This window comes from Cryptomeria japonica, chromosome 5, assembly GCF_030272615.1.
Source record: "Cryptomeria japonica chromosome 5, Sugi_1.0, whole genome shotgun sequence".
Lineage (NCBI taxonomy): Eukaryota > Viridiplantae > Streptophyta > Pinopsida > Cupressales > Cupressaceae > Cryptomeria > Cryptomeria japonica.
Genome location: NC_081409.1, coordinates 73,305,070 through 73,329,948, shown reverse-complemented (window position 1 = coordinate 73,329,948; position 24,879 = coordinate 73,305,070). Strand labels below are relative to the sequence as shown.

At 35.6% G+C, this 24,879-nt stretch overlaps 1 protein-coding gene across 1 annotated transcript; it reads left to right on the top strand.

Moving 5' to 3' along the window:
- Window positions 1-21,526: 21,526 nt before the first annotated feature.
- LOC131032742 (auxin-responsive protein SAUR50) lies at window positions 21,527-22,445 on the top strand. The gene has a single exon (XM_057963788.2). It carries the CDS (start codon window positions 21,546-21,548, stop codon window positions 22,077-22,079), a length of 534 nt encoding a protein of 177 aa, XP_057819771.1. The 5' UTR covers window positions 21,527-21,545; the 3' UTR covers window positions 22,080-22,445.
- The last annotated feature ends 2,434 nt before the right edge of the window (window positions 22,446-24,879 follow it).

Below are 24,879 nucleotides of genomic sequence, written 5' to 3'. Positions count from 1 at the left end.
ATCCACCATCTATCAGGATACGTTTGACCTTGTGCTTATGGATGAGAGCTTCGATGTGCAAAGGTTTGTTATGGTCCTCATCTGCGGGAGCATCTTTGGAGTTAAATACAATGTGTTGCTGGGCAACAAGGTTTCCAATGAGGGTTTGAAATTGGGTGGCATTGATGTTATCAGGAAGGCGTGATTGGAGAAGGGCTTGTTCCAAAATTTCTTTATGGACTGGAGAAGTCTTGAGAAGTTCCAAAATGGAGATCTGCGTGGGTGTCTTCCTAAGTTGATCAAGGAGGTCATATCGGCGGGTGGAAGACATGAGTGGAGGGTTTGGTGGGGGAGGAATTCCTTGGATGGTGACTCTTCCTCGGCGTGTAGTTGAATTACAGTCATTCTGGAAATGGGAGGTGGAAGGCGTGGCACCTTGAATGACTATTCTAGTCGGGTTTGGTCTGCTTTGGGAAGGAGGAGGATTAACTCCTTGGATGGTTATGACATTGACATGATTGTCTGCAGGTTCAATGCGACTTACTAAAAAATCAAAACCGGTTACGTGATTAGCATAGTCATAATCCATTACGTTAGATGATAAGCCTTTTCCTTTATCATGCTTTGGGAAGGGTTCTTGGTACATTTTGAGTTTGTCATTGTTATTACCAGGTTTTGCATTTGCTACCTCAATCTCACCTCTATCAATGAGATCTTGTATGTAGATCTTCAGTTTCATACACTTTCGTGTATCATGTCCCTTGATACGATGGTATTCACAATACTCATTTTCATTATACCATCTTGGTTTAGGTTGATTGGGATCAAACGAGCGAGTGATTGGAAAAACCACTATACCTGCTTGGACAAGTTTTTGAAACACCACTTCAATAGGCTCAGCAAGAGGAGTGAAATCTCTTGGAGTCCTGTTATTCGATCGGGGTGGTCGTCCTTGGATTGAGACATTGTTGTGAGGTTTTTGAGATTGATTTGAATTATTTTGATTGTTGAATTGATGAATATTGGTGGTGGATTTTGGGGGAGTGGCCACGGTTTGGACCCGCTTCACATCAGTTACACCATCATTGACCATGTTTTTATTTTTAGCCCAGAATTTTGGCTTGTCGTTATGATAAGAGGAAGAACTTTGTGATGACTTCTGGTAATGTTTCAAGGTTCCTTCCTCCAACAAGACACGTTCGAGGGCGAGGCCCTTATCGGTCAATTTTTGGAAGGATTTGATACATTGAGATATTAAAGGTCTTGAAAGTTCAGGCACCAAGTTCTTTTGAAATAGTTCAATTTGATGTTGTTCTGGCATGTCCCACTGAAATTTTTTGATAAGATGTCGCCATCTTTGTAGGAAATTGGCGAAGGTTTCTCCAGGCCTTTGTTTTGTATTACATAGGTCCATCATAGAAACATCATTACCCATGTTGTATGCATAGTGGGCCACAAATTTTTCTGCCAAGTCTGGAAAAGAGACAATGGAACCTCGTGGTAAAGATGAGAACCATGCCAGGGCGTCTCCTATGAGACTCTTGGGAAAGAGTCTGCGAAGATAAAGGTCACTATAGGAGACTTCTTGGCATAAGATGTGGAATTCGCGGACATGGTCGTGGGGGTCTCCTTTGCCTTCATACTTGGTGAATTTAGAGATCTCAAATCCCGGGGGATACGGTGCAACTGATATAGATGGGTCATAAGGACAAGGGCAAAACTCTTCGAATGAGTAAGATTTCCTTTTATTAGTGTTTTCTTTCATGTTTTTGATGATATTCTTCATGTCTTGAATTTCCTTGATGAGGTCTTGTTGTGGACTTTGATATTGATGAATTGTATCTGCCCCAAGCATTGGATGAACTAAAGAAGGTGCACCACCACCAATATATTGATATGATGAGGAAGTGGGAACGTGGGATGTGATGACCGATGTTGCTGGGGTTCATGTGATAGTTGGTTGTGATCCGCCAACTGTTGTGATGGGATTGAATGCGGTCTAGATAAAATTTGCGACATTGTTGGGAGAAAGAGAAGTTTGTGGAATAGAAATATGTGGTTGAATAGAAGGAGGTGGTATAGAAGTTTGTTGGAGAATGGATGAGATTGGATTTGATAGTGGTATGGATGGTAAGGAGGAAGAAGGTGGGATGGAGATCATGGTGGGAGGTGTCGTGGGTGGCATTGATTGGGCTTGGATGATTGATGGGGCTGCAATTGATTGAGTTTGAATAGTAGGTGCAGCACTTTGTGTGGGAGCAAAGTCTCCTTGTGGTTGTTGGACAAGAGCGGATCTATTAAATTCAGGTGGAAGTTGAGCTCCATGTTCAAGAAGAGTTTTCAAAAGTGCAGTAGGATTGTGTTTAATAAACTTTTCTATCATCTCTTGGTTATAAGAGTCTGCTAGGAAAGTTTGCACTTCTGGACAAATTTCATCTTGGTTAACCATGTCAAGATTTTGGCTTTGATCTTGATCGCTTGGTTGCCCACTTTGTGTATGATCTTGCGTGGGATCTTCATATAGGACACCAATGTTTGGCATGCCATATTGTTGATCAGCCATCTTTTTCTTTTGGGATCGAGTTGCGACCATACACGATATTTGTGGTGAAAAGACTTAGGAAAAATGTGATGAAATGACTTAGAAAATTTGTGATGGAAGGTTTTTAGAAACTTGTGATGAAAGGACTTAAGAAATTTTGAGAATGAAAGGACTTAAGGAATTTGTGATGAAAGGACTTAAGAAATTTGAGGATGAAAGGACTTAAGAAATTTGAGGATGAAAGAACTTAAGAAAACTGCGATGAAAGGACTTAAGAAATTTGAGGATGAAAGGACTTAAGAAATTTGTGATGAAAGGACTTAAGAAAACTGTGATGAAAGGACTTAAGAAATTTGAGGATGAAAGAACTTAAGAAATTTGTGATGAAAGGACTTAAGAAATTTGAGGATGAAAGGACTTAAGAAATTTGTGGATGAAAGCACTTAAGAAATTTGTGATGAAAGGACTTAAGAAATTTGTGGATGAAAGAACTTAAGAAAATTTGAGGATGAAAGGACTTAAGAAATTTGAGGATGATTGATGACGAAGGTATGGTAGTAATGGTTTAGAAGAAAACTTGATGCCTAGGTTGTCTTTGGCATGAACATGAAGGATCTATTTAAATGGCAAGTTGTATGAAGGGATATGACCACCCTGATTTGGATGATAGTAGGTGTTTCAAGGGACAAACTTGAATGTTGACGTAGAGGATAAACTCTTAGCTTCTCTCTTAGGCTTATGAAAAATGGGACGGACGGAGTTTTGACGCAATTTTAAACTTGGTGTGGGTAATAACTTGGACAATTTGTTTGTGTCTTGACAAATATTTTTGCAAAGTTTTTTGGGGATAGTGATGTGTTTTTAGTCTACTCTTGGCAAGTATGTATCAAACAAAGCAAACACAATGATTAAATGCATATTATCTCAAAGACACTCATGCTCATATACAACATTCTTAAGGCTGGCAAGGACAATAGTCATTGAATCCCAATTGGTTTCCCATCTACGCTTACCCAGAGCGGACACTTAGATGCTTGGCCCCACTGGCTCCCCTCCACGGCACTCACTTCTCGGGGCAGCCAAGCATCAATTCCCATGAAAACTCCTCATGGCGAACTTTGTGTCTCTACTAAGGGCCGTAAGAATATGGGCCGCTTCAGAGGTCCGACCTCCTGCACCAATGACTAGAGGGTTTTTGGCCACTATGAACAAGGTGTTTAGTAAGTCTTCCCGTTAAGAGCTACCCTTCGAAGTTGCGCAAGCACAATTGAGGCCTATAGCCCAACGAAGCACCAAGAACTTAGTAGTCACGCAAGCATGATTGAGATCTCTAGGATCCTACTAAGCACCCAATGTGAGAGTGAACTCTCATATAGCCCCAACCATTAACCCTTTCGTAGTCAATGGCCTATTTATTATAGTGAGTTGGGAACCCCAGGTCCGGGTGTACTCACTTGGGTCGTTCCCCTCTTACCTTCTCAAAGAGCAAGTTGGGAGGGCAGGCCCGCTAGAGATAAACACACAATCAAACAAGAAAAGGTTGGAGGGTCTGGATTTCTGATCGTCTAATAAGACGAGAGCATACTTTCCTACCTTTACACTTTTCTTAAAGACACATAAGACAATGGTTCATTCCATTTTAATTAATATCTAGGTGCCTAATTTAAATAAATGCACAATATTTGGTTGAATCGGCTAGGCAACCTGCAAAACCACTTGATTAGTAGTTTGAAAAATGGAGTCTTCAAAAAGCGTCCTGCAAAACAACTTGATTAGTAGTTTGGAAAAAATAGTCTTCAACAAACGTCCTGCAAAAAAAATCAACAAAATGACAAAAATATTAATTTTTTTAATTTTTGGGGAATAAATAGAAAAACATGAATAAAAACTTTTTTACTAATGACAAATGTGGATTTGAAGAAAGCTTTGATGGGTAAATGGGGTTTGACTAGGTTTTTACCACTTTCTGAGGGATATGCAAGTGAAAAAATGAGGATTTTGGAGGAGAGATGAAGGAATGGGAAAATTTGTCCAAGAGGGACAAAGAAGCAAAAGTTGAAGATGGATAATATGGGAAAAATTTGGAGGTGATTAGATGAAAAGGGAAGAAGTTATGGCAAACTCTAAAAATAGAGAAATATGGGATTTTGGGCTTCAAAAAGTGGATTTTTGAGATAAGGCCTCCAAGGAAGAAAATGTGGAAAATGGCAATGTAGAGAATATAGTGAAGTTTGAAGGGAAATGGAGTCAAGATAAAGAAGATATGACGAAAAAACAGAAAAAAATTTACCCTACCCTAGATTTAATGGAACAAAAACCCTAAATTTAACAGTACAGAAACCCTAAATTTAACAAAATAGAAACCCTAGATTTAACAAAGCAGACAGAAATGGAACAGAAACCCTAAATTTAACAAAACAAACACCCTAAATTTAATAAAATAGAAACCCTAGATTTAACAGAGCAGACAGAAACCCTAGATTTAATAGAGCGAATTGTCTCACTAAACAGAATAAAATAAAAATGTCAAAGGTCTGGATTTCTGATTGTCCAGATAGACAAGAGCATACTCTCCTACTTTCACACTTTCGTGCAGGCGGACAGATTATATTTAAACAGAGCAGATAACAGGAAATAAATAAATTAAATGCAGACTATAGTTAGCGCCTACAATTTTAAGACAGATTAACAAAGCAGACAGTAGCACTACACAGATAGAAAAGTGTCAAAAGTCCAGATTTCTGATTGTCTAGATAGACAAGAGCATACTCTCCTATTTTCACACTTTCCTGCGGTCAGAGCATACAGTCATGCTAAACAGAATAGAAAAGTGAAAAGTCTAGATTTCTGATTGTCTATATAGACAAGAGCATACTCTCCTACTTTCGCACAGATTATACTAAAACAGAATAGACAACAAATCAAATAACAAATCAGATAACAGAGCTGTCATGCTGCAAAAGAAACAGAACAGAATAAGGAGGAGCTATCGCGCAGAAATGCAGAGCCATGATTCTGGAACCTGTGAAAAAGATATATACATATTTTTATTTTTATTTTCTGCAGTCGTGCTATTCTGGAACCTGCGTCTCACAACTCAAAACCTTAAAAAAAAAACAATAACATTAGTTCTCAAGGACGTGAGTCCCACCGGGCGTGCCAAAATGAAGAGGAAAAAATAGATTTGAAAGGTAAACTGATCAAAACATAACGAAATAAACATGCAGAATGCTAAAATATCATAAAAAGACCATTTCACCTTGCTATTTTACCTTCTCCTTCGGATTGAGCTTGATGAAGTGAAGGCGCCCCTTGATAATGCTCCACTTGATGTGCTCCTTTGATTGCTGGATGTGGATGGCTCTCCAATATTGTGCACAAATGATAAGGATGAGATGATCAAGTTGCCAAGATGATTTCCTAGGCTCAAAAGGGCAGCATAAGCTTACTGAATTTCAAGATGTTTTGAATGAAGGGATGAAACCCTATTTTATAGGAAGGGGAGAGGAAAATGGATGGCTAGGATGAATTCGAGATGAAGGGCTAAGATTTACTTGTGAGGTCACACAAGGTCCAAGAGAGGGTGTGGAGACCAAGAAATATGCCTTAAAGGCATTTCGTATCTCCACACTCTACAAGATGCATTGGAGGAATTAAAAATTCTCCAAAAATGGATATTATGGGGATTAGAAGAATAAAAAGGAATTAAAAATTCCTTGGGAGAGGGAAATGCCTAGAGGAATGTAAGATTTCGAAAATCTTACATTCATCTAGAAAAAGAGAATTTAAAGCTAGTGGCTGGATGAAAGGACAAAGAGTTGACTTTGTGGCTAATCATGATGATTAGCCATTAACGACTCATTAGGAGGGGAATTAGAGGAAATGTTAGGTGGGATTTATATTTGTAGGAGAATTTGACTAAAAGAATAATGTTAAGTGAGTTTAGGGAGTTTCTAGAAGAATTTATTAGGTTAATGATGAATTAAGAAGATGATTTGTAGGAATCATGTAGGTTAACTAATTAATTGAAATTAATTAGCTAAGAGGAAGATTTGTGAGGATTTGATTTTTTAGAAGAATAAAGAAAGGGATTGATTTATTAAATAAATCAATCATATGCTATAGTGACAATATTAATTATATTTAATTAATATTGAGAAGAATTTTAATTAACATAATTAATTAATTAATTATGTGAGGAATTAAAAAATAATTAAAATAATTATTTTTAAGTGTCTACAGTTACAAGATTCAAAGTGTGGTGATCCAAGAGCAGTTGTAGATGCCTAGAAGAATGTGAAGTTGACTGGAATGTAATCTAACAATCAAGATTGAACTGATGTGTTTGTAATCTCTATGAGAATTTTAGTGTTTGTGTTGCATTACTGACATAATGTATTTTCTTTTAAGGTCAATGGATTGATTGAATGAGTTGTTGGTGTAGTCACAAAAATCTGTCCATTTAATTAAATGAATATTTTATTTTTATTTGATTAATGAATCCACTAGCCAATAGTTAATTAAATTAACATTTAATTAATTCATCTTCAATCATTATCCTATTAATTAAATAAATTATTCAATTTATTTTAATTAATTCATTAAAACCACACCTCTAATTCAATTAAATGAATAAATCCTATTTATTTAATTTAATCCCCTTTCCTCTTTTAAATAAATAATTAAAACATTTATTTAAATCATTAAACTCCCCCCCACTTGCATTTTCCTACAAATGCAAGTTGCAACCATAATTGAAATAAATTAATTTTATTTTAATTTAAAATCCTATTTTCCCTCACCCACCAAACTCACTTGCAATCCTAAATCCCCTTCTAGACCCTTCTAACCACTTTCTAATCTTTCCTAATCAGCTTAATCCATCCCCTAATTATTGTCACATTTCTAAGCAACTTGAAGTCACTTCTCAAAGACTCCAAAGTCTTTGAAAAGCATTTAATGCTTTATATGCTCAACAAGCTAACCTCTAAAGTATTCCAAACCACTAATGGCTCTTGCATGACCATTAATGGCTCTTACATAACCATTTATGGTTAACTCAACTCACCCACATGGTTAGAGACTTTACCTCTAACTCAACTCTCATTTAACCCATGGGTCTCTTCAAGCATTTATTGCTTTGACCATGGTTATCCTCACTAATTCTTGCACAAGAGTTTATCCATTGGATAAAGACATTATTTATTGGGTAATGGCTTTATTCTTTCAACTCAACATTAACCTTACCTTCCAAGTTAACCCTCAAGTCATGTCAAGCATTTAATGTTTATCCCCTCCCCTCTCAACCCATCTCTTATTGACATTTGTCATCCTGGGATTGGATTGAAAGTCCTCACATAGATCATAAACCCCACAATCCTAACCCTTGATGAGATTACTCAATCTCAACGATCCATTGCTCCATTTTACCTATAAATAGAGTTCATTTATTCATAATCCAGATCATGAAATCTTGTATGCATCTAATTTATAGTGAAATTTAGAGAGCATTTAGCATAATCATCTACATTTGTCATTTTGATCTCTATCCTTCTTCTATATTCGGCTATGATTATTGGTTATCATATACATGATTGAAATATAACTATTATTAATCATGTTGTTAATTTTGTTCATATCATTAATGTTAATCATGATATTAATACTAATCACATTGTTGATATTAATTTAGACATACATCGATATTGAGTATCGATATCCACATTGCCGGTATCAATATCATACTATGCTATCATATATATATATATATATATATATATATATATATATATATATATATATATGTTGTTGCATTGATGTCATTATGGTTTGATAATGAGTATCGACCTTGGTTAAAATTACAATATGAATCGATATTAGTATCAATGATAATTAATGGCTAACACACATTGATTAACATTAGTTTGTGTTCAGTGGATAGACATGTCTACGTAGAGACATGTCCCTATGGAGACATGTCTCCACTCATTAATATTTATATTTGATCCAATAGGAATTGGGAGGTACTGAAATCCATAAGTGTTAAACAAGTCTCAACAATATATATATTTTAGAATTGTTGAATCAAGGATATATCAGCAACATTATATATAGTTCTGATCTCCATTGTAATCTCATTGTATTGAAGCGTCTGCTTATTAATATTGATATTAAGAATTTTGCAGATTGATATATATTCATATTACATTGATAATAATATATATCCAGGAATAAATTATAGAGACATTGTGATCAACATATTATATAGAAAATTTTAAAAATACTATAACCTGTAAATCTTATCAAACTTTAACATTCCCACCATGATTTTTCCCATGGCTGGGTTTTCCACGTCAAAAATCTTGGTGTTATGTGTGTTCTTTTTGTGTTGATAATTTATGCTTTCATGGTTAATTATTAGATCTGAAATTAAGTTTAAATTGTGTAAGATTTTGAGACAACTGATTCACCCCCCTCTTAGTTGTCTACTCTGACTTAGAGCTATTTCATCAAGATCATGGATGCCAAACCTTCTTCTTCTAACAATCCTAATCCTACATCACAAAAGAATAAATCTACACCTATTGATGAATAAGAACAATTATCTACTAGAATCTTTTGAAAATTGAAGTATGATAAGAATGTGGTTTTTCCTTTTGTGAAGTTCAACACTAAGCATAAGGAAGGAAGTGGATATTGTTTTTTTCATCATGGTGGGTCTCATTCTCTTGTAAAGTGTAAATCATTTAAGCAATTTGTTGAATAACAATATGATCTTTCTCGTATGTGTCTTTCAACAGATCTTGCTCTCTTTCTCGGTGAAAAGGTAGTGCCTTAGCACTCCTTTCACCCTCATGTTTCTCCTCACCCTATGACAAAAGTAGTTAACTTAATTGGGGCCTCTTTGTCATTAGAGGTGGTGCTTTTTTTTTTTAATTTCTAACATCTTGGGGTAGCAACATGGTTCTCTTTTTTTTAAAGTTTCACTATTTTCTTTATGGATTGCATTCTTCATAACTTGATGCCCTTTCTTGCATAGGGTTATCCTTAATGTGAATGCATATGCATTCCTTGGTTAGGACTTGTTCTTTGTTTGAAATGGAACGCCTCTTATGAATAATCTCTCCTAAGTAAATTCATGATTCTCTCCCCCTAATGTATCCTTGTCTTATTGCTTGGGGGGGGGGGAGGATGACATTTTCCCTTTCTCTCTTATCTAAAGTATCAGTATTCCCTTTAGGGATTACACTTTAATTCTATGGTAGCTAGCTATTGGGTGGGCCCTACTATTCATTGGGGTGGTTTGGATAATTGATGTTAGTTAGGTCACTGGTAGGGGGTGGTGAATTGGGAGGACTTAAAGTTTTCCCCCTACCATTTTAAAGGCATCAACATGCTAGAATAAAGAACTATAGTTGATCAATGGAGAGATGGTTCAGTCTTGTGTCAATATCCTTTCTTGCATGAAATGATATGTCTCTTATGACCAATCCCTCCTTAGGAGGAAATTGTGATCTTTCTTTCTTTCTCTTTCTCTTTTAAGATTACCACTTCTTTAGAGTTGCATTTTACATATATCAATGTCTTTTCTTGCATTGAATATTTGTTCATGTGAGTACATTATGCATTTTCTTATGTTTAATCTTTCCTTACAAGCTCTGTAATTCTTCTCATTGTCCTTACACTTAGGGGGCAATGATTTTTGTCTCTCTCCTTTCTAAAGATCTACCTTTCCTTTGTTGAGTGGTGTTTTCTTATGTGAAGTTGTTGTTTGCTCAAGGATTCTCTCTTATACAAGAAGTGTAAGTCCTTGGCTACAACCTCTTCTTCACTTAGCAGCGTACATCTATTATAAACTTACCCCTCTCATTGGGTCAAAAGTGTGTCATCCTTCATCAATAATCTCTTTCACCTAGCAATAGGAGGAAGGTATGCATTCTTGTTCCCCTTCTTTTATTTTGGTAGAAGATGTTATATTTGTTCAAGAAACTCCTCTTGGAGGTAGATGTCTTTTGAGAAAATATCTCTTCTCCTCCAAGGATCTCCTTTACACTTGCTGCAATATATCTCTTTTTCAACTATCTTATCCTTGCTTATAAAAGTATTCCCTCTTTAGCTTGGATTTATGACATTGTTGTCTAAAGGATATCTTCTTGGTGTTGAAGGTCGGTATCCTTGTTTCTAGCTTCCTTAAGACATCAAGATAAGCCTATTTTGACTGTTGAAATCAATGAACACTGAGAAGGGGGTGGGGGCGAATCAGTGTTCTGCAACTTTTAGCTTTCTTAACCAGTCCTTCAAACCATTTAATGCAATTGAACAAGAGAGATAAACATAAGAAAAACACATACAAAAATACCACCATAACACCAAGATTTTGTATGTGGAAAACCCAGTCAAGGGAAAAACTAAGGTGGGAATCCTACCCACAGTAAGATAATACTCTATTAGAAGTATATGAAAAGTTTACTTAGAAATGCACATGCATTCAGGCACACTGCCTAGAACTCACTGCTCAAATTACATTAAGGGCTACAACCCGTAAAGGCTCACTGCCTTACAAAGGAATTACAAAAGGTAACAACAAGATTGAACTATAAATTAGCATCTACAAATGCTTGGGATAGTTTCGTTTTAAGCATAAAATACAATTGTCCCACTACTCTGAGACTCGCTACTCTATTTTGTTGAACTACTTTAATCCATAGAAAAACTCCTTCAATTGCACATGTGAAACTGCACACAATCACACATACACAACACTCACAAACTCTCTGATATCTAAAATGAACTTTCCAATCTCTTATATATATCCACAACATGAATTTAGCTCACCAACAAGCTGATGTTAAGAACACTTGCAAAATATGAAATGTGTAAGATGTGCTAGTTGAATCCATTCACCAATGCATATGTGGACCAAAAAAAATTGACTACATGCTTCCCACATGTCAGCCAAGCAACCTCAAACACAAAATCAATCACCAAAATCATTCCAATAATTTCAGATAACATGTTACATCACTAGTCGGCCAAATCATATTGTTCTGTTAGAATCAGAGATCACTAAGAGGGGGGTGGTGAATCAGTGATCTACTAGAAATTGAAACCACAACCTTATTCTTTATCCACCGGTTAACAATGCATAACAGATAAGAACATAAAAATGCAACAATAAATACACAAATCCACAACACTAGAATTTTTATGTGGAAACCCAAAAAGGGAAAAACCATGGTGGGGTGGGAACCCACAATATTCATATACTATGGCTAGGAGTACATAAATATTACATAGATGGGAATGCACTTGCATTCAAGCTCACTACCTAGAGATCACTGCTCAAATTAAGTTACCCGAAGGGATACAACTCTCAAGGAAGTCTCACTGACTTACAATTTGTTTACAATGTTTAAATACAATGAAATAAACTCTTAATCAACATCTGACTATGTAAAGATGAGTTTCAGTTAGGCTCTAAATCTCTGACTGTCTCTACTCTGCTAAATACTATGTCTTTGTCTCAGTCAGGTACCGGTTGGTCTGAAAGAAAAATGTGCATGTGAAATTGCACTTAGTCACACCAAAACGGATCACCATACACATAACACACCAAAAATCAATTGCCAAATCGATCTTATTTATCCGGTCTTACCATAAAAACAATCTCCTTCAAATCGGCTTCAATAGGTGTAACATGTAGATTAAGTCGGCTTCAATCTCAAACAAAACATAGTACCAGACAAAAATATTATAACCACACTCTTCCTAAAGGTCTTCCATATCATTGAGATCACAAAAAAAATCACCAAAGACACTGTAATCACCAGAGATCATTCCGGATCAAAACATTACTAAAATACCCTATTTTCCTTGTTTCACCGGTTAACTGTCTACCAGTTACCTCCATCTTCCGGATAAGATGGATCACGACTGTCGAATTGAACCACCATGAAGATTTTCTATCAACGACAACCCTAAACAAATAATCAACCACCAAAAGTTACCTGAAATCACCAGATGAGTGTCAATTGCCAACAATCTCCCCCTTTGGCATTGATGGTAACGCCTATGAAAAATGGCTAAGTGTTGAAACTTGTACAACCGGATGAAAGAAAAAAAGAATTCTAAGGCTCCCCCTTAGATCAAAAATGTATGAATGTACAATACACCAGACTGTACACTCCATACATACAATCAATCTGTACACTGTAAATTTTTTACCTCATCTCTCCCCCTTTGACAATAATGCCAAAGATAGTGTGTGCATCAAAATTGCATGTACACATATACACATTCACTAGAGGATTATATCTATACATGCTTCAATAAATTTGTGTATGCCATCTTTAGGAACCCAAGATATGTGTTCCATCTTGCTTGCAACTTCTCCAAAATTGAAACAAAACCATTCAAAACATAAGCATAAAACTCTGTAGTTGCAATCTCACTAGGATTCTCCTGAGACATGTTCTGAATGCAGTCCATCTTATGATACACTAAGGTGTCCAACCGGGGACCAATTAAGTTCCAGAGTTCACCTGCTCACCTGATCATCCTCTCCTTCTCCTTCTCAAAATTCCTAATTTGCTCAGATATATTCAAAATTTGTCCCTCAATACTGCTAGTTAAATTGGCTATGGGATCATAGGCTTGAGAGATCTAAGCTAACTTCCCTTTACAATTCTCTATTAGCTTGTCTATCTTAGAAGTAAAATTGGTCAAAATTAGACAAGACTTGTAGATTTTACCACCTTCCAATAAGGCCTCATCAATCAATTTTAACTCTTTATCTAGCTGTGCCTTACCATTATTAATCATTTGTAAAAATGTTTGAATTTTAGCATCCTTAAACTTCTTCATAGCTTTTCGAGTTGATTCTTTAGATAAATAATCAAATTGGGTGGATATGTGATCAATTCTTTAGATAAAACTTTAATAGATTTTTCAATGAGTTTCTTCTCTTCAAATTCCGACTGTGCTAACTCTTGACTGGCTTGCGCCTAAATAGCAGCAGTATCTATCATTCTCTCTGCTGGAGACATTTGATTGAAGGTTTTATCAATATTGATGTTGAACTATGGAAAACTCCTTAGGCTTTGGGTTTGTGTGGTGTCAATTGCCACAAGTACGAGAGTCTCCATTCCCTTTCCCTTATCCTTATCCGGTTCATCCTATTTCACCTCTTCTTTCTTCTCTGCCTCAATAGGTCTGAATTTAACTTCTTTAGGTGCCTTATGTGCATCGGTGTCACCACTTGGTGCACCATCCTTTGCCTCTACTGGTTTATCTTTTCATTTGCAGGCTCATTCTCAACAGAATCCAGAATTTATTGTTCAACAACATCTTGAGTATCCTCTTCTTTATTTACATTGTCTATGGGAGGATTTTCTGACTGAGTGACATTATTTTGAGAGACAGTATCTACAAGTCGGTTCTTAGTAAGAAACTAAATCCATATTTCACTGGTTTCTTTCCTTATTTCTTGAACTCGGGCAACCATTAGGCTGTTGACCTTGTTCTTACTTCTGAATTTCTTTTTATTTGCTAACAAAATTAATCTATCAATTTCTTCTATAGTGATACTGGTGCAATGATAACCAATTCACTCTCCTTTATTTCTCTATCTATTTGGCTAGTAGATTTTCTCCTAGCATCACTTAGGTTGTACAAATCTTTGGGAACATATTTTTCTAATTCAATTAATGCTTTACTAAATACATCCATATACAAGTTTACAACTTCCTCAATCTTCTTCTGATCCTTATCATCCATATTTACATAATATATAGGGATGTTCTTCAAATTTCCATCTTTAATAATTTCATCAATTAATTCTTGAGCAGATAACGGAGGAACAATATGTCCATTTTAGAAGATTTCATCTTACTGGATTCTATAGCCTCATCCAGATCTAATTTTGTCTTCTTTCCTTTCACGAGCTTTCCTACTGGTACATGATCAAATCTTTCCTTCTTCTTTGGCTCCTCCTTCTCACCACCGGATTGGGGTTTTCAAATCACTCTAGTAAATTCACCTTTCTTTGGTGCCTTGTGAATTTCTGAATCAGATTTAGTCTCTGAATCCACTAGAGAAACAACTACATATTCTCTTTGTGTCTTCTTCTTTTTCCCCATAACAACTTTCCCCTTTGCAAATACACTGAATGGCTCAGCTTCAGTAGGAGGTGTCTTCACCGGAGCAGGAGAAGGTCCTGTTACCTTTATTTTAATAGGATCAGGTGTATTTTTTTGTTTCTTTTCTTTTTCAACTGCATCCCTTGTTGCCCTAGTAGCCCTAAATTTTTCTTGGGGATGGCCTTCATCAAGAAGAATGTCCTCCACAATATTTTCCATCTTTCTCTTCCTCGCTGGTTCGAAGAACTTAAAGTGCAACTCCATTGATTTCTCTTTACATGTTCTAAACCTCTCCTCCTTGGTGTCTTCCGAAGAATTCAGCAAGTGTTGTGCATATGCATCCAAGGTAGCCTCATCAACCTCATACCCCATTGGAATTATCCATACTACCTGGGGTTGAACTGCTTCCATCAGGCATTCATCCTTGTTCACCATAAAGCAGATTGTCCCCTCATATTTCTTGATAACTTTTTTGGGGATCCTCACTCTTTATTTCATTTTACCTTGAATTTTTTTAAAGAAAGCCCACAATGCAACATTCTGATTTTATTGGTTCCCAAGACTATCAAGCCCTTGATTTATTTGTTGCACAACCGGTCTATCATAAGCCCATTGTACCCTGTTGGTTCCAGGGATTTGGTTCATGAAATAGAGGGCCAGACAGATAATCAAAGATCCATATTTAAAAACGTTCTTCTTATACTGTTTAATCTTCTTCAAATTTATTAGCAATTCCTCCAACAACACATTGCACATGTCATAATGACCATCTTCCTTGACTATTTTGTAAGCAACATGAATAGCAGTGTCGGATATCAAATTCAGTCTGTTAGATTAATACACCTTGTAACCAATCACCATTGCAACAAATTTAACATCATCCTCTTTAATTGTGTTGATCTTCATCGATCGCCCATCAAATTATGTACTGGTTAGCTTGTTCATGGTAGGCTTTGTGACCTTTTGCAATCCTCGCTTCTCACCAGTTTGATTCAAACAAGCAACTGCCTTAATTGAATTAGCAGTGATCTTGTAGGGTTGGTCTAGCCACATAAATTCAGTGTGGATCCTGCTCAACACATATCTTACCCACACATTTTCATCAAAAGTCAGAAAGTTCACAAATTGGGTGAAACCCTTTCTTTTCAATTGTGCGAATTCAGGCTTAGGATTTGCCAATATCATCCATGATTCTATCAATCTATAGGTCCAAGATATCTTCTGAGCCGATTTCTTCAATTTCCTAGTGAATATAAGATCAAACATCATCGATGTGCAAGACTCCATGTGGAATGAAGGAAAATGCTCCAATCGGGTCATCTTCCATGGACTTGTAAGGGTGCTTCTTAAATATAGGATGGGTCTCGTTCTTAACCTCAACCATCAATGGAGTAGCAATGGAAGATGTAGATGCCATTTTAAAATATCAAAAAATCAGACTTAGAAAAATGTCCTTTGAGAAATACCTTAACCAATTGTCGGATGCCCTAGAATGCTTCATCGAATTGCTTTTAGCTCTTTGATCGCCTTATTCTTCAGCTCAAAAACACTATTCACAATGTAAGGAATGATTCTCATAATTGTCTTTTTAACTTTGCAAACCCTAATTTTATTTTGACATAAATGCACCTCAAATATTCAATCGGATGCCTTGTTCCACTACTGGATGCCAACATTAGCCATCTGAGTTCTGGATATCAACTGCCATCTATAATCCATTCACTACAGATCTCATAAAGGGGAACTACAAGATTTGCATTGATTTGCCTCCCCTAAGGCCCAAAGCCATAGTTACCAAATGAAGATTCTGCACCAGATTCAAGTACAAATCCATTATTTGCCTTAGATTCATCCTTCTTTATCCACATCTTCTTATGTTGATCTCATATCTCATCAACTTTTGCCTTTCCCTTTTCATCTAATTTGTTCTTGTCAACCAGAGAACTATTTTTTCTTTTGCAAAATTTTGCAATATGACCGGTTTTGTTGCATGCTCTGCAAACAACATTAGTCTTTATAGGTCTGAAGTTCATCTGGTTTTGTATTATCTTGCACTGATTAAAGATACATCCAAACATTCTACAGGCATAACATATTTTGTTCTAAAAGTTATTTATTACTGCTCTACACATATTTGACTTGTGTCCAAAATTATTGCATATGAAATACTGACCGGTAAAGGTAGAAACATTATTCATATTGTTCATCATTCATCCTACTTTTGCACTGACTTGCAATATGACCAAATTTGTTGCAAGTAAAACATCTACCATTGAATTTATGAGCATTAGGTTGTCTTACTGGAGGATTTTTGCCCTTCTTCTGATCAGGTTTACCATTACCTTGTCCAGATTTGGAGGATTCATCTTTCTCAAATCCTAGGCCTCGCATATCCTTTCCATGTCTCTGACTTTCCAGCATATCATCAAGCCTTGTTGAGCTAGCTTTAAATTTGTCTTTGTATTCATTGGCAGTAGCAAGTTCGTCCCTCAAGGTAACAACCTGTCTTTCAAGTTCTTGACCATTGTTCCTTGATTGTGTCAATTCAAGCTTCAACTGATCATTCTCATAGGTAAGCCTAAAGCATTCATCAACTCTTTCCTTCAATGATTGTCCCAGATTCTCTTCATTCTTCTTCTGGTCCTCAATCTCCTTAGTCAGTCTCATCACAGTGGATTGCATCTCATTCTTCAAAGCAACATTCTCTCTCTCAAGCTTGTTAACCTCATCAGCTTTGTCCTAGTATTCCATGATTTGATCTTCTTTCTCCTTCAACTTGTCCATTAATTCTTTCATCTTTTCTCTGTAGATACTTGTTTGATCCTTCAACTCACTAATTAATTCATCAACAACATTCAGATTCTTCTTCAAGGTACATACTTCACTTCTAGCTGCATCAAGATCCTCAAGTGCCACATTGAGTTGTCTCTGGAAACTCAAATCCATTGAATCAATCTCCCAGATCTTCCTCAAGCGATTAAGATTCCTTAGAGGAACTACGATCTGAGACCAATTGTTAGAATCATAGATCACTGAGAGGTGGGGGTGAATCAATGATCTACCAAAAATTGAAACCACAGCCTTATTCTTTATCCACAGGTTAACAATGCATAATAGATAAGAGCATAAACATGCAACAATAAATACACAAATCCACAACATTGGAATTTTTACGTGGAAACCTGGAAAGGGAAAAACCACGGTGGGGTTGGAACCCACAATAGTCATATACTATGGCCAGGAGTACATAAATATTACATAAATGGGAATGCACTTGCATTCAGGCTCACTGCTCAAATTAAGTTGCCCGGAGGGCTACAACCCTTAAGGAAGTCTCACTGACTTACAATTTGTTTACAATGTGTAAATACAATGAAATGAAGTCTTAATCAGCATTTGACTATGCAAAGATGAGTTCTGGTTAGGCTGCGAATCTCTGATTGTCTCCGCTCTGCTAAATACCATGTCTCTATCTCTGTCAGCTACCAGTTGGTCTGAAAGAAAGCGCATGTGAAATTGTGCTTAGTCTCACCAAAACGGATCACCATACACATAACACACCAAAAATCAAGTGCCAAAACTATCTTATATATCCAGTCTTACCACAAAAACAATCTCCTTCAAGTCGGATTCAATAGGTGTAACGTGTAGATTAAGTCGGCTTCAATCTCGAACAAAACATAGCACTAGACAAAAATATTATAACCACACGCTTCCTAAAGGTCTTCCATATCATTGAGATAGAAAAACAATCACCAAAAACACCGTAATCACCAGAGATCATTTCAGATCAAAACAACACTAAAATACCCTTTTATGTAAAAGACTTATGACCTTTATTTTCCCTACTTATATATCAAAAATAAAATAAAAGCAAAAACTTTATTTAAAAAATATATATATTGAAAAATTAGGGAAAGAGCACTAGTAGCAATTATAGCTAACTTTGTGCACCCTAATCTCCTTAACGGTACATTGAATTTCGACAATTTTTTTTGTTGTCTTTGTATGCAACTTAATTGCTTATAGCTATTGTTCTAGCTTGTAGGTAGTAAAGACAAACATTGTGGGACACATTATGCACACAAGGGTCAAAACGTGGTCATTTCAAAGTGTCGTCAGAAACATATTCCCTATTTCCCCATTATCCATTTGCTTTGACAACTAAAAAAATTTGCACAATAGATTTAAATACTTATGCACAGATGCCCCTCTAATCGTACACTATTGGTACCAATAAAGTTGCAAGATTGATCTAATTACTAACTTTTTTCCAAAAAATGGGCAGTTGAGGCTGCGGCTAGTGACCCACTAGATAAATTTTTAATGGTCTTTTAATTAACTAAATCAAATGAACGACAATTGAAACATGAATGATAATTGTCGTCCTCCCCAACAGGGAAAATGACTTTGAAGTGACATAGCAATCACTAATGGATCCTCCCTGGTACCCAAAAGACCTTTTCACGTGGGAGTGAGAGGACATTGGTAACACATTGTACCTCAAAGGACATCCCTAACGCAGTGGACTAAGAACGTGCACCACTCCCCATTTAAAGAACTGACAAATTTTAGTAAAACTTTTAGTACCAGTTTTGAAAAGCCTGGCCAAATTTGTCGGTGGTCTTAAAGTGTATTGAAGATCAGAAAACAAAGAAAGCCAAATTGTATGGACATGGAGTGGCCAGGTATCAACTATCTCCAAATGTTAGCTAAGATTTAAGAGGCGAATGGTCGTTGTTAATAGCCAAATTTAGATGCCCATATTACTGTACAGAGTTCACGAGGGAGCATGTGAATCTGCTGTGCATGGCAGGAGTTTGACAAGCAGACAAAGATATCTTCAGTTCAGCATTTTCTTCGAAGCTTCCTATGAAGCAACTCTATCACGGATTTATGGCAGGACAGGCTTTAAACACAGTATTTATGATGAAGTTTTTTCTTTTTGGCTCCTCTCCCCTACAAACATTTTTGAGCTCAGGATCCAACTACAAAACGTTGTCCGGACTAATAAATGTGGACAATGACTTCAACGGAAATGTGAACGTTAATGTACGTTTTCAGTACAGTCCATGTCTTGACAGTTCATTGAAGTGTTTTTTGGATATAATTGTGATCAATGTTTTGGATCACAAATGATAGATGAATTGTATCCGTTTTTAAGAATTCTTTGATGAACATTTCGTGATCTAAAATGTTAATGGTAAAAATTGATATATAATTCTATTGAGAAGTTCTATTCATGCATTTCGTATATTTTCAAACATCTTTCAATTCAACATATAACATTTGTGATTCAAAATGTTGATATTGACAGATTTTTTGATCTATAATTTGTGATCCAAAATGTTGATATTGATTGTCATACTTCTTGATCTATAATTTGTGATCCAAAATATTAATGCATTTCAATTTCAAGTACTCTTACCGTTGTGGAAATGGGGACAAGGCAACAACACTTACAATTCTTCATTTTAACATTATGGTTCAGTCAGATGTGAAGTTATAATATGGACAAAGTTTTACCATAAAATAATTTTAAGTAATATCTTTTAGTAGATTACCTCAAATATGTATGGTGGGCAACTACTCTGTCTCATGATAGGGCTAGACCAACTATTAGAACCATGTGATTTGATAAACTATTCACATTATTGTTCACTCAAACATAAAGTTATAACATAGGCTAAGTTTTACTATAGAATGACTATAAGTATACCCTTTAGTAGCTTACAACTACTCTTTGCCTCATGATATAGGTCGGCCAATTATAAGACCCCCCAAATTTGATAAACTAGTCACATCATTGGTCATTCAGATGTGAAATTATAACACGAGTAAATTTTTACCATAAAATGACTATAAAATCATCAATAATTTTTTCTAAGCAACTACTTAAACTTATGATAAGACTAGACTCACTATATGTATCCTCTGATTTGACTAATCACATCCTTGTTCACTCACACGTGAGGTTATAACATAGACACAATTTTAACATAAAATGACTATAAATATACCCTTTAGTAGTTTTTCTCATATATATATATATGGTGGGCAACTACTCTTTCTAATTTGACAAACTAATCACATCATTGTTCACTTATAAGTAAAACAACTATAAATATATCCTTCAATAGTTTTCCTCGGATATATAGGATTAACAACTAAACTTTGCCTCTACTTTTGTATAATGTCTAGACAGTTATTATTGTTGTTGGTTGTTGGTTATTTAATTGTTCTTGCCGCTATTTTAGTAGACAGTTGATTTTGATATCGATGGCAGTCTCTTTGCTGCCCTCTCATTGTATTTATTTTCATGCTTGCATTGTTTTCAATAATTAAAAAAAACCTACACTTTGCCTCACAAGAAGACTAGATCAACTATAAAAATTGACTGATTTGAATAAACTAATCATATGAATAATTAAAATGAATTATCTTCAACTATATAAGGAACACTTCTATAGAAAACATTAAGATATTTGAGTTGTTCTTAAACATAGCTGAGCTCCAAAAGAGAGGTCCCCAAGTGTTGTCATCTTCCCAAGGTCTCAAGTACCGTCATCTACACCCTTGACTAAAAGGCTTTTATGCCCTCACTTTATCAAGACAGTTTACCATGTAATAGTTTGTTGTGGGTCACAGATAGCATCTCCCATGGGTTGTGTTCTATTGTCCATTGTCCTGTTTCTTTGTCCCCATTTGTGCAGGTACACATAGGACAGGCAAAATTTGTGGTGTTAAAACAAGTGCCTAAATGGGATTAGATTCCAATTTCCTTCTACCTCCTTCACAACCATCTCATTCATGAAAAGCCATCCGCATCACTTTTAATTTGTATTACATATTTGTCCTCATATCAGTATGGAACAGATAGTACACCAATGGGACACACTCCCTATCATTTCTATGATTTCTTTCTATATAACCAGCCATTCCATAACAATCTAGTCCCACTTCCTTTCAGACCTCTGGTTTTGCATTTCATTTTGCAGTTGTTGAATCTTGTAATGGGGAGAAGCAACAAGGCAAATCAGTTAGCCCAGCTTGTTCTGCTGGAAAAGATCATGAGGAGGTGTCACAGAGTAGCCACTGCTAAGAAGGCTGCACTTTCTTTAAGAAATGGTGGGTATTTCAATTTGAGAAGTGTGAATGAAGAGAAGGGAAAGGGAATTCCTTCAGATGTTCCAAAGGGCCACGTTCCAGTCTATGTTGGGAATGATCGGAGCAGATTCATCATCCCTGCAACTCATTTAAATCACCCACTTTTCCGTCAGTTGTTGGACAAAGCAGAGGAGGATTTGGGATTCGATCATGACATGGGTCTCTTCATTCCCTGCGAGGAAAGTGCTTTTGAATGCCTGGTTTCTCTGCTGGATGGCCGGAAATCTAACAGATTGATAGAGTTAAGAAAGTAGTCCAGTTACAGAACTCTTTGTTCTTGGATTTTTGACTTTTCTGATTGAAATGTTCACAACAAAAATCTATATGATCTAATCCAGAAATTGATATACTGATGATTACTGACTGTGAGAACTTAGTGAATCTGACAATGCTTTCATTTTTTCTGGTGTAATTCAAGGGTTTTAGTTTACAGATTGGAGTAGCCTGAATTTTGAGCTGCTGTTTTTTTTTTCCAGCCAATTGGGCAACCCTCCTCTGTACATAAACGAACGACTGGTGAAGATTCACCGACAAAAAAATTCCAGAATGTATGCTCGACCTTGTATTAATTATTTGGTTTTGACAGAATAATATATATGGATTGTGCATTTGCCCTTTTATTTGGGTATTAAATAGTTAATTAGTAGATTGTATCTAGTTTTTCAAAAGTTTGAATAATTCTATATTTATTTTTTAGCATTGCTCTTTTGTATGTAGTTTTTCACTTAGTTTATATTAAGATATTAAACTTTGAATTATTATATATTTATTTTGAGCATTGTAGTTAAGTAGTAGATTGTATGTAGTTATTTACTAGGTTTATGGTAAGATATAAAAGTGATAAAAATTGGTATTGTTACATATTTATTTTGTGAATGATTTAAAAATATAAAATATAAAGCAAATATGAAGGGCGAGTATGAGATCATGACGAGCTAAAGAGTGGCAATGGGAAAAAATAATATGTCTATACTTAGCCAAATTCATGAAATGGATTTTTTTACTTTTCCCCGAACTGAATAAAAGTTCAATTTATCTTTGATAGTGCTAAATCAAAATGGATATCCTTCAAAATGAATATGGTCCATTTTTATTATGAATTTCTATTTTCTTATAAAATAGATATTTGTTAGAGAAAATATTTGTCTTATCGAAATGGATTACATTTTTTCTCATGCTTCTAAACCTATGATCTAAGGTTATATTCATAGCAATGAAAAAAATAGATTACAAAGATTACATATATCCATTTTGTGCAATCCCCTTTGCTCTCTAGCCCTATCAAGTGATAGTCATCTTCTTAGTGTTAGTGGAGGATTTTATTTTTCCTTATGTTAGCGGGTATTTTATTTTTCCTACTCATGTTATTTTAGCTTTCTTAGGTTACTAGGATTGGTTAATATGGGGACACATGACAAGATACTTCAAGATACATGTGCAACTCTCTCCCTTACATGGGTAGCTGAGTTATGCACCCTCTTTTGGCTTGTTGTGCCACCTTTCATAACCACTATTATGTCATTTCCTAAGTGGGTTATGGGGTAGTTGGGTTTCTCACCCTCTTTTGTCTTTATGTATCACTTTCATAACTCGTTTCTTGTCTTCATGTAAAGAGGTTGTGCGTATTTTTGGTATTTGACCAAGTAGGTAAAAAATTCAACTTTTATGGGGAGTAGAAGTTAATGCACTCCTTGGATGTATATGCTATTATTAAATTTCTATATAATTAGCACCCTACTCTCACCTTCACTAGTTTAGTGACAGCTCAATCAGATTATTAAGAGTCTTCCAAAATTATTTTTCTTTGTCTCTATTTTTCTCTCATTTCAAGTTTCTCTTCATTTAGTTTTTTGATCTTCGATAAGCTATTGCTTGGAGTTGAATGTGATCTATGATCAACATCAGATCTTGGCTCGGTTCTTAGTTCTTGATTCTCGTAGAATCTAACATGGTATTAGAATCGTGTTGTCTAGTATAGCTCATTATTTTTTTAATTTATTTGAGAGATTTGAGACTATTAGATAGCTAATATTTTTCTTTAAAAACCAAGTATGCTCTTCTCTTGCATTCTCATGTGACGTAGAGGAATCAAAATAATTTAAAGGAAAAATTAAGTTTCTAGCTAATCTGGTTTGAATAGATGTGTTTCCGTGAGATTTGGGTGATTGCAGCTTTATGGTAATACTAGAGGCTTTTTTCAACAATTCTAGAGTGTTTAGAAGGCTTTTGAAAGTCAATAGTGATTTTTATTTCACTAAGCTTAGAGTTTGGAGAATGAACTCCTAGGGTTGAGTCCAACCAATTTGACACCATACAAGACTTCTTCACAAAACTCAAATATGTAAGATTGCAGTTGGAACAATGTGGAATTAAGAAGGATGATACAAAATTGAACTTGGGCATTATTTCTAAGCTTGGTCCTAACTATTTAGTGTTTGTTTCTACATTTAATGGTACAAAATGTGCCCTAGGTTCCACATTCAAAATGACTTCTCTAAATAAATTTGCCGTAGAACTCACTAGGGAGTAAGACAAATTGGTCCAAATGGGTAAAATCAAACCGTCTAAGTCACATGCCTTAGCTATAAATCAAGGCACAAAAGAATAAAAAGGGTCTAGTAAGCAAGATAAGAAACAAAAGAACAAGGAGAGAAGAAGAAATATCATAAATCTACTACTTTAAAAGTAGATAACCAAACCTCTTCATCAAAAGGTGAACAACCTAAGAAGGAGAAGGTCAAGTGTTCTTATTGTAAGAGGCTTGGTAATGATGAACATAAGTATTTACAGAAACAAATTGATCACCTTTCACACCTTTTGAAAAAGATCAATATCAAGGTATCAGATTCAGTCCAAAAAAGCTCATGAGAAGGATCTTGTAAGGACATAGATAAGAGTAAGGGGAAAGGAAAGGGTAAGGTCCTAGTTGTTGTTGTTTCACAACCAAATTTTTAGATCATTGACTTGGATGCTTTGCAATGCATGTCTTCTACAGAAGATGATTTCACCTCTTTGCTTACCATACTAATGGGTGATGACACTCTTGTTGAAGTG